We start from the raw sequence: 17,001 nt of genomic DNA on the forward strand, positions 1-17,001 counted from the left end.
AGAGAAGAGGAGAAGGAGGAAGAAAAGGAAGAAGTGGCAGTACATAGCACATTGAGAATGGCAAACTCTCCTGGTTAAATAGACTGCCTTCCACATGGCAATGTCTATCTACTGTCTCTAAGATGATTCTACATCCACAAATTTTTCATATTTTTCTTGGTCTCTCTTCTTTGCCATCTGGACCATTTCAATGATCTCCTAATATGCTTCCCTGCAGTAGCCACAATACAAATAACCACAATAATCTTCCCAAAATGCATAGCGGTAGTTATGCTGCTTTTCTAGATAAAAACCTACAATTGCGTAAGAAAAAAAGTCCATACTCTAGATCCTTCTAGATCTTTCTAATCAGATCCAATCTATTCTTCTAAGCATTTCTCTAATTCTCTTCCACCTGCAAATTTGAAGTTCATTCTTCTTCTCATGCCATTTTCTCTCTGCTTAGAATGTTCTAGCCCAGAGATTCTCAAAGTGAGATCCATGGACCACCTGCATCATCTGGGAAATTGTTGAGAATGCAAATTCTTGGGACCCACCCAAGGTCTACGGACTCAAAGTTGCACAAAGTGTATTTTAATGAGCATCCGGGTGACCCTGATGCACATAAAGTTTGAAAAGCACTGCCCAGGTCCAAGTCTTCCTCTTGAAATTCTAGCTATCTTTGAGCCTAAACCTAAATGTCATTTTCACTTTAAAGCCTAATTTCCCCGGTCATAAATAATTTCCATTTCTTCTAAACTTTCAAAATAACTTTATTTGTTGAAACATGTTAGTGTAACACAAAACTTTGTATTTTTAAAATACACTATTTCATTCCAAAATGAGGTTTAGTATTCATGGCCCATTTTATTTGTGAGCTAACTATGTATGTATCTATGGCTTGGATCATAGCAGTGGCAATGGTGGTGGGGAGATAGGTTTGAGAGAATGGTGATTCTACAGATTGATTGAAAGAAACGAGCTTTAAAAGAAGCCAAAAGTAGCTTTTGGCTCAAAAAGGGTGTGAGAATAATTTGAGAGAAGAGAGAAGAAGATAATGGAGCATAGGATGGGAGAAAGTGTGTCAGGCAAAAACAAGAACAGTTTCTATTGTTTCTCTTCTAATATCATGGGTGTGGGCACTAATGCAACAATCCAGAAGCCAACTATCCCCTTCAAGTTTCCTCAGATGGCACTGAGTGGAAGCAAAGAAACTCCCTATTGTTTTCAGCATGATTAGGATGAAGGACATTACTGAGTATATAATTTTAATAGTCTAAGAAATTTCAACCTCCATATGCCATATGTATTTTCTGCTAAGTAATTTTCTCTAACAACTTACAATATGCATACTAGCCAAAGTTTGGAATGAAACATACCTGTCCAATTTTTCAGCTAAACTCCAAAAAGGGCTTGGAGAGCAAACAGATGGTAAGGCAGGAAAAGCAGGAGGCGATATAAAATAAAATTGTCTAATTGTCCAGGGAACTCATGGAAAGTTAAACTGATACAGGTGGTATATTTATACTTTTCTCTTATTTAATTCCATTCTTATTTGTACTATAGTATGCTATGCTACAGTCATTTAATGAATGTTGAATATATATCATGTGTTTGTTTCAGTTATCAAAAACCTTAAGCACAATAAACATGTTACCTGTGTTTTTGGTCAAATATCTTGCTATTGCTAGGCTCTGGTGAAGGGTAAGTCCATCAACTTCCAAAATGGGGATTTTTCCAAATGGGAGAGCTTAAAATAAAATGAGCAAAGAATTAACTTCATAACAAAACCAGAAGTTATATTACTTCCATTTTTACTGATCATTGTGAAAACAAAGCATGATTTTATGAAATCATGAAATTCTTAAATATTTTTAAAGGAACACTTGACAACCTGTAGTGGAATATTTACATTTTATAAGTTTTGTTTAAGTTGTTAGAAAACCTGATTTAAAATTAGTGACAGAATTGGTTCTTAAGCCCAGGTTTATAATGACACCATATACTATACTGTATTTTACATGCTTACTGTTAAAAAATTAATTGTAAAGGTTCATTATTTTTTGTAGCCTCAATTGCAGATTATTAAAATCGTAGTCTGAGGATTATGAAGAGTTTGATTTCCATATTGAATTATGGTAAAAACTTAGCCATAGCTTTTTAAAACTAATACATAATAATTGCACATACTATGGGGTACATGATACATGCACACAATGTAATGATCAAGAAATTTTTTATTTCTTATTTAATTTCTTCATTGACCTAGTGATTCAGGACCATGTTGTTTAATTTCCATATATTTGTATAGTTTCCAAAGCTCTTTTTATTATTGATTTCTAGTTTTATTCCATTGTGGTCTGAGAAAATACTTTATATAATTTCAATTTTTAAAAATTTAAAAAAATGTATTGAGATGTGTTTTGTGGCTTAACATATGGCCCATCCTGTGTGCTGCTAAGAATGTGTAGTCTGTAGCTTACGGATAAAAAAAATTTTTTTTTGAGATGGAGTCTCACTCTGTCACTGAGGCTGGAGTGCAGTGGTGCGATCTCGGCTCACTGCAACTTCCACCTCCCAGGTTCAAGTGTTTTCCTGCCTCAGCCTTCTGAGTAGCCAGGACTACAGGTTCGTGCCACCACACCCAGATAAGTTTTGTATTTTTAGTAGAGATGGGGTTTTGCTATGTTGGCCAGGCCGGTCTTGAATTCCTGACCTCAAGTGATCCACCTACCTCAGCCTCCCAAAGTGCTAGGATTACAGGCGTGAGCAACCATGCCTGGCCTATGGATGAAATGTTCTGTAAATGTCTGTTAGGTCCATTTGGTCTATAGCGCAGATTCAGCCCAATATTTCTTTGTTGGTTTTCTGGCTAGATTATCTGTCCAGTGCTGACAGGAAAGGGTTGACATACCCAACTCTTATTACGTTAGGATCTATTTCTAACTTTAGTTCTAACAATATTTGCTTCATATATTTGGGTGCACATATACTTACAATTGTTATATCTTGCTGAATTGACCACTTTATTATTATATAATGACTTTTTCTCTTTTTACATTTTTTACTTAAAGTCTATTTTGTCTGCTATAAACATTGCTACTCCTGCATGCTTTTGGTTTCTGTTTGTATGGAATATGTTTTTCCATTCCTTCATTTCTAGTCTATATGTGTCTTTTCAGGTGAACGGAGTTAATTGTAGGCAGCAGATAGTTGGCTTTTATTTTGTTTTTGATTCAGCCACTTTGTATCTTTTTAATTGGGGAATTTAAATCATTTATATTCATTGATAGATAAGGGCTTATTTATCTTTGTGATTTAGTGGTTATCTATAGTAATAACTTATGATTTATTTCTCTTTCTCATTTATGTATCTGCTCTACCAGTTAGTTTTATACTTTCATGTGTTTTCACGATGGTAGATATCATCCTTTTACTTCCAGATGTAGGGGTTCCTTAAGCATTTCTTGTAGGAACAGTCTATTGGTGATACATTTCCTCAGTTTTTGCTTGTGTGAGAAAGACTATTTCTCCTTCATTTTTGTATTATACTTTAAGTTCTAGGGTACATGTGCACAACGTACAGTTTTGTTACATGGGTATACATGTGCCGTGTTGGTGTGCTGCACCCATTAACTCATCATTTACATTAGATATATCTCCTAATGCTATCCCTCCCCCCTACCCCCACCCCACAACAGGCCCCAGTGTGTGATGTTCCCCACTCTGTGTCCAAGTGTTCTCACTGTTCAGTTCCCACCTATGAGTGAGAACATGCAGTGTTTGGTTTTCTGTCCTTGCGATAGTTTGCTGAGAATGATGGTTTCCAGCTTCACCCATGTCCCTACAAAAGACATGAACTCACCCTTTTTTATGGCTGCATATTATTCCATGGTATATCTGTACCACATTTTCTTAATCCAGTCTAACATTGATGGACATTTGGGTTGGTTCCAAGTCTTTACTATTGTTAATAGTGCCGCAATAAACATACATGTGCATGTGTCTTTATGGTAGCGTGATTTATAATCCTTTGGGTATATACCCAGTAATGGGATCACTCAGCCAAATGGTATTTCTATATCTAGATCCTTGAGGAATCACCACACTGTCTTCCACAATGGTTGAACCAGTTTACAGTCCCACCAACAGTGTAAAAGTGTTCCTATTTCTCCACATCCTCTCCAGCACCTGTTATTTCCTGACTTTTTGATGATCGCCATTCTAACTGGTGTGAGATGGTATCTAATTGTGGTTTTGATTTGCATTTCTCTGATGACCAGTGATGATGAGCATTTTTTCATGTGTCTGTTGACTGCATAAATGTCTTTTTTTGAGAAGTGTCTGTTCATGTCCTTCACCCACTTGTTGATGGGGTTGTTTGATTTTTTCTTGTAGATTTGTTTTAAGTTCTTTGTAGATTCTGGATATTAGTCATTTGTCAGATGGATAGATTGCAAAATTTTTCCCCATTCTGTAGGTTGCCTGTTCACTCTGACGGTAGTTTCTTTTGCTGTGCAGAAGCTCCTTAGTTTAATTAGATCCCATTTGTCAATTTTGGATTTTGTTGCCATTGCTTTTGGTGTTTTAGACATGAAGTCCGTGCCCATGCCTATGTCCTGAATGGTATTGCCTAGGTTTTCTTCTAGACTTTTTATGGTTTTAGGTCTAACATTGAAGTCTTTAATCCATCTTGAATTAATTTTTGTATAAGGTGTAAGGAAGGGATCCAGTTTCAGCTTTCTACATATGGCTAGCCAGTTTTCCCAGCACCATTTATTAAATAGGGAATCCTTTCCCCATTTCTTGTTTTTGTCAGGTTTGTCAAAGATCAGATGGTTGTAGATATGTGCTGTTATTTCTGAGGGCTCTGTTCTGTTCCATTGGTCTATATCTCTTTTTTGGTACCAGTATCATGCTGTTTTGGTTACTGTAGCCTTGTAGTATAGTTTGAAGTCAGGTAGCATGATGCCTCCAGCTTTGTTCTTTTTGCTTAGGATTGACTTGGCAATGCAGGCTCTTTTTTGGTTCATTAAAGTATGAACTTTAAAGTAGTTTTTTCCAATTCTGTGAAGAAAGTCAGTGGTAGGTGGATGGGGATGGCATTGAATCTATAAATTACCTTGGGCAGTATGGCCATTTTCACAATATTGATTCTTCCTACCCATGAGCATGGAATGTTCTTCCATTTGTTTGTATCATCTTTTATTTTGTTGAGCAGTGGTTTGTAGTTCTCCTTGAAGAGGTCCTTCACATCCCGTGTAAGTTGGATTCCTAGGTATTTTATTCTCTTTGAAGCAATTGTGAATGGGAGTTCACTCATGATTTGGCTCTCTGTTTGTCTGTTATTGGTGTATAAGAATGCTTGTGATTTTTGTACATTGATTTTGTATCCTGAGACTTTACTGAAGTTGCTTATCAGCTTAAGGAGATTTTGGGCTGAGATGATGGGGTTTTCTAAATATACAATCATGTCATCTGCAAACAGGGACAATTTGACTTCCTCTTTTCCTAATTGAATACCCTTTATTTCTTTCTCCTGTCTGATTGCCCTTGTCAGAACTTCCAACACTATGTTGAATAGGAGTGGTGAGAGAGGGCATCCCTGTGTTGTGCCAGTTTTCAAAGGGAGTGCTTCCAGTTTTTGCCCATTCAGTATGATATTGGCTGTGGGTTTGTCATAAATAGCTCTTATTATTTTGAGATAGGTCCCATCAATACCTAATTTATTGAGAGTTTTTAGCATGAAGGGCTGTTGAATTTTGTCAAAGGCCTTTTCTGCATCTATTGAGATAATCATGTGGTTTTTGTCTTTGGTTCTGTTTAGGTGATGGATTTCATTTATTGATTTGAGTATGTTGAACCAGCTTTGCATCCCAGGGATGAAGCCAACTTGATCTTGGTGGATAAGCTTTTTGATGTGCTGCTGGATTCGGTTTGCCAGTATTTTATTGAGGATTTTCCCATCAATGTTCATCAGGGATATTGGTCTATAATTCTCTTTTTTTGTTGTGTCTCTGCCAGGCTTTGGTATCAGGGTGATGCTGGCCTCATAATATGAGTTAGGGAGGATTCCCTTTTTCTATTGATTGGAATAGTTTCAGAAGGAATAGTACTAGCTCCTCCTTGTATCTCTGGTAGAATTTGGCTGTGAATCCATCTGGTCCTGGACTTTTTTTGGTTGGTAGGCTATCAATTATTGCCTCAATTTCAGAGCCTGTTATTGGTCTCTTCAGGGATTCAACTTCTTCCCGGTTTAGTCTTGGGAGGTTGTATGTGTCCAGCAATTTATCCATTTCTTCTAGATTTTCTAGTTTATTTGTTTAGAGGTGTTTATAGTATTCTCTGATGGTACTTTGTATTTCTGTGGGATCGGTGGTGATATCCCCTTTATCATTTTTTATTGTGTCTATTTGATTCTTCTCTCTTTTCTTCTTTATTAGTTTTGCTAGCAGTCTATCAATTTTTTGGATCTTTTCAAAAAATAAGCTCCTGGATTCACTGATTTTTTGAAGTGTTTTTTGTGTCTCTGTCTCCTTCAGTTCTGTTCTGATCTTACTTATTTCTTGCCTTCTGCTAGCTTTTGAATGTGTTTGCTCTTGCTTCTCTAGTTCTCTTAATTGGGATGTTAGAGTGTCGATTTTAGGTCTTTCCTGCTTTCTCTTGTGGGCATTTAGTGCTATAAATTTCCCTCTATACACTGCTTTAAATGTGTCCCAGAGATTCTGGTACCTTGTGTCTTTGTTCTCATTGGTTTCAAAGAACATCTTTATTTCTGCCTTCATTTCGTTACGTACCCAGTAGTCATTCAGGAGCAGGTTGTTCAGTTTCCATGTATTTGTGCAGTTTTGAGTGAGTTTCTTAATCCTGAGTTCTAGTTTGGTTGCACTGTGGTCTGGGAGACAGTTTGTTGTGACTGCTGTTCTTTTACATTTGCTGAGGAGTGCTTTACTTCCACCTATGTGGTCAGTTTTGGAATAAGTGCGGTGTGGTGCTGAGAAGAATGTATATTCTGTTGATTCAGGGTGGAGAGTTCTGTAGATGTCTATTAGTTCTGCTTGGTGCAGAGCTGACTTTAAGTCCTGGACATCATTGTTAACCTTCTTTCTCATTGATCTGTCTAATATTGACAATGAAGTGTTAAAGTCTCCCATTATTATTGTGTGGGAGCCTAAGTCTCTTTGTAGGTCTCTAAGGACTTGCTTTATGAATCTGGATGCTCCTGTACTAGGTGCACATATATATAGGATAGTTAGCTCTTCTTGTTGAATTGATCCCTTTACCATTATGTAATGGCCTTCTTTATCTCTTTTGATTTATGTTGGTTTGAAGTCTGTTTTATCAGAGAGTAGGATTGCAACCCCTGCTTTTTTTTTGTTTTCCATTTGCTTGGTAGATCTTCCTCCATCCCTTTATTTTGAGCCTATGTGTGTCTCTGCATGTTAGATGGGTTTCCTGAATACAGCACACTGATGAGTCTTGACTCTTTATCCAATTTGCCAGTCTGTGTCTTTTAATTGGAGCATTTAGGCCATTTACATTTAAGGTTAATATTGTTATGTGTGAATTTGATCCTGTCATTATGATGTTAGCTGGTTATTTTGCTCATTAGTTGATGCAGTTTCTTCCTAGCCTTGAAGGTCTTTACAATTTGGCATGTTTTTGCAGTGGCTGGTACCGGTTGTTTCTTTCCATGTTTAGTGCTTCCTTCAGGAGCTCTTGTAAGCAGGCCTGGTGTTGACAAAATCTCTCAGCATTTGCTTGTCTGTAAAGGATTTTATTTCTCCTTCACTTATGAGGCTTAGTTTGCCTGGATATGAAATTCTGGGTTGAAAATTGTTTTCTTTAAGAATGTTGAATATTGGCCCCCACTCTCTTCTGGCTTGTAGAGTTTCTGCTGAGAGATCCGCTGTTAGTCTGATGGGCTTCCCTTTGTGGGTAACCTGACCTTTCTCTCTGGTTGCCCTTAACATTTTTTCCTCCATTTCAACCTTGGTGAATCTGACAATTATGTGTCTTGGAGTTGTTCTTCTCGAGGAATGTCTTTGTGGTATTCTCTGTATTTCCTGAAATTGAATGTTGGCCTGTCTTGCTAGGTTGGGGAAGTTCTCCTGGATAATATCCTGAAGAGTGTTTTCCGGCTTGGTTCCATTCTCCCCATCACGTTTAGGTACACCAATCAAATGTAGATCTGGTCTTTTCACATAGTCCCATGTTTCTTGTAGACTTTGTTCTTTTCTTTTTACTCTTTTCTCTCTAAACTTCTCTTCTCACTTCATTTCATGAATTTGATCTTCAATCACTGATACCCTTTCTTCCGCTTGATCAAAACGGCTACTGAAGCTTGTGCATGCATCACGATGTTCTCATCCCATGGTTTTCAGCTCCATCAAGTCATTTAAGGTCTTCTCTACACTGTTTATTCTAGTTAACCATTCATCTAATCTTTTTTCAAGGTTTTTAGCTTCCTTGCGATGAGTGAAAACATCCTCCTTTAGCTCAGAGAAGTTTGTTACTACTGACCTTCTGAAGCCTACTTCTGTCAGCTTGTCAAAGTCATTCTCCATCCAGCTTTGTTCCATTGCTGGGGAGGAGCTGCGATCCTTTGGACAAGAAGAGGTGCTCTGATTTTTAGAATTTTCAGCTTTTCTGCTCTGGTTTCTCCCCATCTTTGTGGTTTTATCTACCTTTGGTCTTTGATGATGGTGACCTAAAGATTGGGTTTTGGTGTGGATGTCCTTTTTGTTGATGTTGATGCTATTCCTTTCTGTTTGTTAGTTTTCCTTCTAATAGTCAGGTCCCTAAGCTGCAGGTCTGTTGGAGTTTGCTGGAGGTCCACTCCAGACCCTGTTTGCCGGAACATCACCAGCGGAGGCTGTAGAATGGCAAATATTGCAGAACAGCAAATATTGCTGCCTAATCCTTCCTCTGGAAGCTTCATCTCAGAGGGACACCCAGCTGTATGTGGTGTCAGTCAGCCCCTACTGGGAGCTGTCTCCCAGTTAGGCTACTCACGGGTCAGGGACCCACTTGAGGAGGCACTCTGTCCATTCTCAGAACTCAAACACCATGCTGGGAGAACCACTGCTCTCTTCAGAGCTGTCAGACAGGGATGTTGAAGTCTGGAGAAGTTTCTGCTGCCTTTTGTTCAGCTATGCACTGCCCCCAGAGGTGGAGTCTACAGAGGCAGGCAGGCCTTCTTGAGCTGCAGTGGGCTCCACCCAGTTCGAGCTTCCCAGCCACTTTGTTTACCTATTCAAGCCTCAGCAATGGCAGATGCCCCTCCCCTAGCTAGGCTGCTGCCTTGCAGTTCGATCTCGAACTGCTGCGCAAGCAGTGAGCAAGGCTCTGTGGGCATGGGACCCACTGAGCCAGGCACGGGATATAATCTCCTGGTGTGCCATTTGCTAAGACTATTGGAAAAACCCAGTATTTGGGTGGCAGTGTCCCAATTTCCCAGATACAGTCTGTCACAGCTTCCTTTGGCTAGGAAAGGGAAATCCCCCAACACCTTGTGCTTCCTGGGTGAGGCGATGCCCCACCCTGCTTCAGCTTGCCCTCCATGGGCTGCACCCACTGACCAACCAGTCCCAGTGAGATGAACCAGGTACCTCAGTTGGAAATGCAGAAATCACCCGTCTTCTGCGTCAATCACGCTGGGAGCTGCAGACCGGAGCTGTTCCTATTTAGCCATCTTGGAACAGATCTCTCCTTCATTTTTGAAGGATAGCTTTGCTGGTCATAGTATTCTTGGCTGGCAGGTTTGTTTTTTGTTTTTTGTTTTTTGTTTTCAGCACTTTGAACATATCGTTCCATTGTCTCCTGGCCTGTAAAATTTCTGCTGAGAAATCTCCTGTTAGTCTGATGGGGATTCCTTTACATATGACTTGACACTTTTCTCTTGCTATTTTTGGAATTCTCTTTGTCCTTGAGGACAAAGTCAAACTTGACAACTTGACAAACTTGACAGTTTGACTTTAATGTTTAATGACTTTAATGTTGAATCTATACCTGAGCTTAATGTATCTGGAAGTCTAAATCTCTTGCTAGACTTGGGAAGTTTTAACTATCATTTTGTTAATTGGTTTTCTATGCCTTTGTCCATCTCTTCTCCTTCTGGAATTCCCAAAATCCCCAAATTCAAACATTTGGTTGCTTTATGGTTTCCCAAATGATGTAATGCAGGCTTTCTTCATCCTTTTTTCATTCTTTTATTTTATTTTTTTCTTTGGTCTGACTGGGTTATTTCAAAAGACCTGTCTTCAAGTTCAGAAATTCTTCTGCTTGATCTAGTCTATTGTTGAAGCTCTAGTTGTATTTTTTTTATTTCATTCATTGAATTCTTTAGCTCCAGAATTCTGTTTGGATATTTTTTGTAATATCTATCTGTTATATTGAATTTCTCATTCAGATCATTGTCTTCCTGATTTCTTTGTATTATCTGTATTCTTTTGTATCTCACTGAGTTTCTTTAATACCATTATTGTCAATTCTTTTTCAGGCATTTCACGTATTTCCTTTTTTATGGAATTGGTTACTGGAGAATTATTGGGTTCCTTTGGAGATGTCCCATTTCCTTGCTTTTTCATATTTCTTGTGTCTTTATGTTGATTTCTGTGCATCTGGTATAATAGTCGCTCCTTTCAGTTTTATGGATTGATTTTTGTAGGGAAAGCCTTTTTCCTATAGATGTATCTATAGTGTTGGTTGGGTAGGGTACTTTAGCTTTGATTCTAAGTAGGTGCAATAATGTAGTCTTCATATGATTTCTTCAGCTATAGTCAGAGTCAGTGGTGTCTGTGAGTTTCTCAGTGGCTTAGGCTGTAGTTATTAGTGGAGGCTGTGGTGAGGCTTTGCTCAGGAGGGAGATGCCAAGTGGACTCATCCTCAGGCACTAGTGGTGGCTACAGTGGCCTGGGTGTGTGGATTCCTAGGCCCCTGAATGGGATGCACTGGTACCAGCAGTGCTGGGTAAGGCAGATCCAGCCCCCTAGACAATGCTTGTGAGTCCCAATGACAGTGGCAAGCAGAACAGGTGACCTCAGGCCCCTGGATGATGTGCACAAGCACTGGTGGTGGCTGGTGGAGTAGGCTGATCCTCAGGCCACTGGACAATGCATTCAGGAATTGGCAGCAGCAGTGACAGGCAAGATAGGCCTGTCCTCAGGTCTCCTGAGAGTGCATGTTTGCACCAGTGGCAGCAGGCAGGGCACATTGATCCCCAGACCCCTGGATAATGTGCTTGGGTGCCAGTGGCAGTGGTAGTGGGTGGGGTGGGCTGGTCCTCAGGCCCCCAGATGGTGCACATAAATGCTAGTGGTGATGAGTGTGGCAGTACTCTCCTCAGGTCCTGGAATGGCATATTGGTGAGCTGGTCCCCAGGCTTCATAAAGGTGCATGAAGATACATTGTGGCCCTGATACTAGAGAAGGTATGGTTGCTGTCTGTGGCAACAGCCCCAGGCAGGCAGCTCTCAGACTCTGGAGAGTGCATGCTTTAGCTTCCTGTGTTACAGCAGCAGCCTCTCTGGTATGCTACACTGTCTATTCTCAAAGGTTTGGGACACTACATGGGCTAAAGTGCTGGGGACCCAGCCACAACACTAAGTGAAGCCAGCATTGCAATGCTGCAGCCCTCTGGGTTGTTGTGGGGGGATGTCAGCAGGGCTCCAGGGATGTGGAGATGCACAGGCTTTTGGGTTCCAGGGCAAGATATAATCTGGTAGGGACTAGCTCTCCAAGTGGCACCGTGATGCAGCTACTTGGGTCTCAGGGGGTGTGTAGGACACAGAACAAACTTCCTCTCTGGAACAATGTTCTCACATGGACTCCAGGCACTCCCTACCCTAGTATCAGGGACCATAAGGCCCAGGGAGGCTCTCCCATGGCTAGAATTGCAGGAGTCTGCGGAGTAAATGTGGAGCACTGGGGATATCTCTCTTACCTTTTCCCCACAATGGGGAGTCCCTCCTGGCTCCAAGCTGATTCCAGCCACGTCAGCTGCTTCGCTTCCTTTTCTTTCTGTGCCTCAGAGGTTTCCCATTACTTCCCAGCTGAATTCCAGTCTTCTCTCTTAGATGCTCTATTAGATGTGTGGTTATCTACTTGCTATTTTGATCCTTCTTTGAGGAGATGAGTGTCAGATACCTCTAGTCATTAATTTTGAAGCCCCACTTCATTTTGATGAGGGACTATTTGAAATGTATAGCAAGGCAGCAAGCATTTTTGCACAAATATTGGACAGACTGATAGCAGATACCATATTAATATTTTATCTGTAAATCCTACTGTTTTCTTATCTAAACCTATTATATTTTTGTCACAAAGTAATATACATTTATTATAGAAAAATTATAAACTGATAAATAAAAATAATTCAGCCACATAGTTTTAACCATTTTAATATTTTAATTGATTTCCCATATATATTTTAAAACAAATTATAATGCATGTAATGTTTTGTAAATCACTTTTCATTTCACAGTATCTTTTAAACATCTTTCTAAATCAATGAAACATCATCTTTTTAATGACTACATAATACTTTGCCATGTGTATTGATCACAACTTTCCCAACCAGTGCCTTAGTTTCGGACATAAAATTATTTTAAAAGAGAGAAAATAATAAAGTGCCAGTCACACTCTGATGTCTCTAGCAGTCATACAACTACTAGAATCAACTTTGTGTATCTCCTTCAAGTATCTTTCATATGCACACCTAAATAACTATAAGAGAACTGTACTTCACATCCGGAATAAAAATACCTTTAAGTACTTACCTTTAAGTAATGAGTGTCCCAACTACTATTTTTGGTGCCTGAGATACTTCAGTGAGCAAAACAAAGTCTCAAATGAAATTGACATGAGTTGGGATGCCTTATTTGAAGCAAAATATGTGAACAAGAAGGAATCAAAATGCCTAATTTTTTCGTCAGGGAGGGGTTATTTTTGTGCTAGGCATTGTACTAAATATTTAGCATGCCCATTAGGTCTTCTTTTACTTACAACAACCCTATGAAGTAGGTGATAACTATCTCATTTTATAAATGAAGGGATGAAGTTAAGAGGTTATATAAATTGCCCTGGTCACACACCTGGTAAAGGTAGGCTTCACACTGAGGTCACTTGGAACCCTTGCTCAGCTGTTTTCTTAGTTCTATGAGCCGTGTTTTGAGAAAGATATTAAAAATCAGAGCAAGCTCAGAGAATAGTCTCCAAATTAGTAAGAGATTTGAAAATCTTATTTTTTTGACGATTGGTTGAAGAATCTTGGCACTCTTCACCTGGAGGAGATAAAACTAGCTAAGTGGAACATCACCACCTCAAATAGGACAGAATTATCAAATAGAAGAAAAATTTGACTTATTCTGACTACCTCTAAAATGTGAAACTAGAATCAAAGGGTAGTAGAATAAAGGGCAGATGAAGAATAATTTTGTTTGCATTAAAGCCATTGACAACAGAATGTGTTTTCTTGTGAGATAGTGAGCTTTTAGCTACTGGAAGTGTTTGGGCCCACCTTTGGATAACTGCCCACAACTGGAACATTGGGCTGCATCTAACAAGAAGACATTTAAGATGGCAAATGCTAAGTCCTTCATTTGATTCCAGAAAAAATAATAATAATACCAGTGTTGTCGGAGGTGTCAATGGGAGTATTCTAAATCTTAAAAAGCATTAAGGAATTTTGTTACACTGAATATGAGGCCTCAATGTGATGTGGCTGGCAAAATAACTACAGTGATCTTGGTAAAATGTCTTACAATGATTTCTAGTCTTGTGACAGGAATGATGGTCCCATTTTGCTCTGTGCTGTTCTTGTACCTTAAACACTGTGTTCTCCATAGGTATCACACCTTAAATGGCAGATGTACAGTAACAGGAACTTGTTTGGAGGATACCTACTTGAGTGGTGAAAAAATGCAAATCAGGGAATATAAATGAGCACTCAAGGAAGAAAAGTGAATTGTCCTTTGGACCTGGATGTGATTGTAAATCTCAGATAGTCCAGGGAAAAATGACATCTAAATCAAGAAGTAGAGTCAAGGATGGGAAAGTTGGACTAAAATTCACAATGATAATCAGAGAAACTGACAAGGAAGTTCCAAAATTTGTTATGTAGGTAGAGGTACAGATGCATGAATTAAATGGGAACCGATTACAAATTCTGCCAAAGACCTTTATCTTCACTCAGCACATTTTTATTGAACTAACCACTCAGCAATAGCTTTTTTTTCTATGATGTCTTTAAAGAAACTAGGTTTCTTTAAATATTTGATTGTAAAAGAAGGAGTAATCTGGTTCTCCATGGATTAAAATTATTAAGTCCAAGACCAATCTATGAAAGCTATAAGAAGACAGATCTCAACTTTGTATAAGGAATATCTTTCAAAATTAGTCTCCCTTCTATTTTCTGTTCTCTCTTTCCAGCATTTTATTTGAAAGTTGGACCTCCTAAACTGAGCCTCAAGTTTCCTTTCTTTCTTCTTTTATTTTTAATTTATTTGTCCTATTTTTGTACTTTTGGGAAAAATATCCTTATTTTTTGTCATTTTATTGATGTGTTTGTATCATATTTTTAATTTTCAAGAACTGTTTGAACATTTCTTTTGACAGCACCCTGTTGTTAAAAGAAAAACTTCAGCCGAGTTAAATTTAAAGGAGTTTAACTGAGCAATGAACGATTTGCAAATTGGGAAGTCCCCAGAATCACAGCAGATTCACAGAGGCTCCAGGGGAGGCCTCATGATCAGAACAAATTTATAGACAGAAAAAGTAAAGTGACATACAAAAATCGGAAGCGAGGTACAGAAACAACTGGATTGGTTACAGCCCAGAGTTTGCCTTACTTGAACACAGTTTGAACACTCAGCAGTATATGAGTGGTTGAAGTGTGGCTGCTGGGATTGGCCAAGACTCAGCTCTTCTTATAGGTGCATATTCCTAAGTTAGGTTTTAATCTTGTCTACTTACTAAGTTAGGTTACAGTTCATCTACAGGGACTCAAATATAGTAGTACAGAGTCCTTCTCGGGCCATATTTAGTTTGCTATTACAGTGTTCTTGTTTCATGGATAGAATATCTTCTCTTATTTCTCTGAGGATTTTAAAAAATGTTTGAAGTGGTTTTTTTTTTCTTGCTAAATCATCTTGGTTTCCTCAGAGTTGCTTTTTTTTTCTGCTTCTTTGTTTAGGTATGTTTTATGTTAGATTTTTCTCAAATATCTATTGATTTTTGATTGCCATTTATGTCTTAAAAGGCAAAGAAATAAAAACTACCTGTAAGCTCAGTGTGCATGGGAGGGGCTTGCCAACAGATTGGGCTGGGCTGTTTCATTAAGAAACTCTCATTCATTTATTAACTTGAGCTGATCAGCTTCCCCAGAGAGGAATTTCTACTCGAGGAATATTAGCCTGGTTGTAGCCTTCTGATTGTAGAGCAGGGGAAAGGTGCTATGGATCTCACCATTTAGTTTCTATACTTCCATTGAATCCCACCTTTATTATAGCATTGTGTCCTCAAGACATGTCTGTTGTCCCAGAAGCCTCTGGTATATCCTCCCCCGAGAGTAACCTCCACACTTATTCTAGGGACGAGAAGGGATATGGTGGTCACAGTGCTTCTTCACATTGATAGAGGCAGGAGGCAGAGAAATTCTAGGCAGACAGCAGCAGGTCCCCAGTGAAACCCCACCTTCAAGCCAAAAAGCCTGAAACCTGCGGCCCACATAAGAAAATCTATTCCCGTTTGCCCACTGTCTCCTGATTGGTTCTTTCTGAATAATGCTTTTTTACCAATTGAATGTTGCCTTTTCCGAAACTACCTATAGCCCACCCCGCCCCACAATCCTGTGCCTATAAATACCCCAGACTCGGTAGAGGAAAGAAAAGTGGCTCAGCTGGAGAGAGTCGACTTGACTTCAGAGAGATAGCTGGACTTCGCAGGAGAGATGACTTGACTTCAGGGGAAGACTACCTGCCCACCGTGTCCTCTCTCCAGCTCCCCTCTCTGCTGAGAGCCATTTCCATCACTTAATAAAATTTTCTGCCTTCACCGTCTTTCAAGTGTCTGGACAACGTAGTTCTTCTTGGACGCTGGACAACAGCTTGGGACCCACCAAGTGCGGGGACCCACCAAGTACAGGGATCCAAAAAAGGCTGTCACACTGGCCCTTTGCCCTTGCTGGTGGAGGGCAGCCACCCCATGTGATGAGGCAAGAGGCCCACTGAGCTGATAACACACCTCTGTCCACGGATGGCAGGGCTAAGAGAGCATTGTAACATGCCCTCTGGGGCTTCAGGGGTCGCAGGCACCCCAACCTGGGTGCTGCTGCGGGGCCCACACAGAGCTTGCTCCTGCCAGCACCCAAAGTGGTCAGCTGGATCCCATGCTCGCTTGCTCACGTGCTCCCTCCCACAAGGGATTGAGTGCAGTGAGCCAAGTAAATGGGGCACCCCATCACAAGTCTGACAAAGGGGTCAAGAAAAATTCTCCATCAACATTTTTCCAGTCAATCCTCTGTCAGCTCAACTTTTAGAGGAGTTATCTGCTACTACAAATTCATGAGCCTTTTTCTGTATCTCTGGTGATTTAGCTTGCCTTCTCCTCCTCAAGGTTTATGTTTGAACTTTGGGCCTACTAAGTCACTTTACCATTCTTTGGCCTGCTTTTTAGCTTCCAGAATTGTGCGCTATCATATCTACATTCAAGCTTTATTTCTTTGTCCTTATGGACTTCTGCCCTTTTTTAAAGTACTTCAGTGTTATTAAAGGAGAGAAAAAACGTTTTAAAGAGAGAAAATGTAAACTCTCATGTGCAATTTACCAAGTTTGTCCAGGAGAATATTTTAATAAAAGTATCCAATGATGGAATGTGTTGACTGGAGATTTTCTAGGTTCTAGCAGAGGGAGTGTCATAGCAGGTTTCAAGCACCAGAGAGCACTGCTAAATTGGATAGCAGATGAGACCAAATAAGATTTGTAATAGAAACTGCTCCTTAGTAGTACCTATTCTTTCCTTTCTT

At 39.6% G+C, this 17,001-nt stretch overlaps 1 protein-coding gene across 12 annotated transcripts in view; it reads right to left on the reverse strand.

Annotated features, from left to right (window-relative positions):
- Window positions 1-17,001, reverse strand: part of HPGDS (hematopoietic prostaglandin D synthase) — a 106,641-nt gene that overhangs the window by 21,326 nt on the left and 68,314 nt on the right. For all 12 annotated transcript variants that reach the window (XM_054554193.2, XM_063723537.1, XM_063723536.1 and 9 more), the window contains one exon: window positions 1,637-1,729. In XM_054554193.2, the coding sequence (XP_054410168.1) occupies window positions 1,637-1,729 (93 nt within the window). The remainder of the gene's footprint in view (window positions 1-1,636; window positions 1,730-17,001) is intronic.

Source organism: Pongo abelii, chromosome 3 (genome assembly GCF_028885655.2).
Source record: "Pongo abelii isolate AG06213 chromosome 3, NHGRI_mPonAbe1-v2.0_pri, whole genome shotgun sequence".
NCBI lineage: Eukaryota > Metazoa > Chordata > Mammalia > Primates > Hominidae > Pongo > Pongo abelii.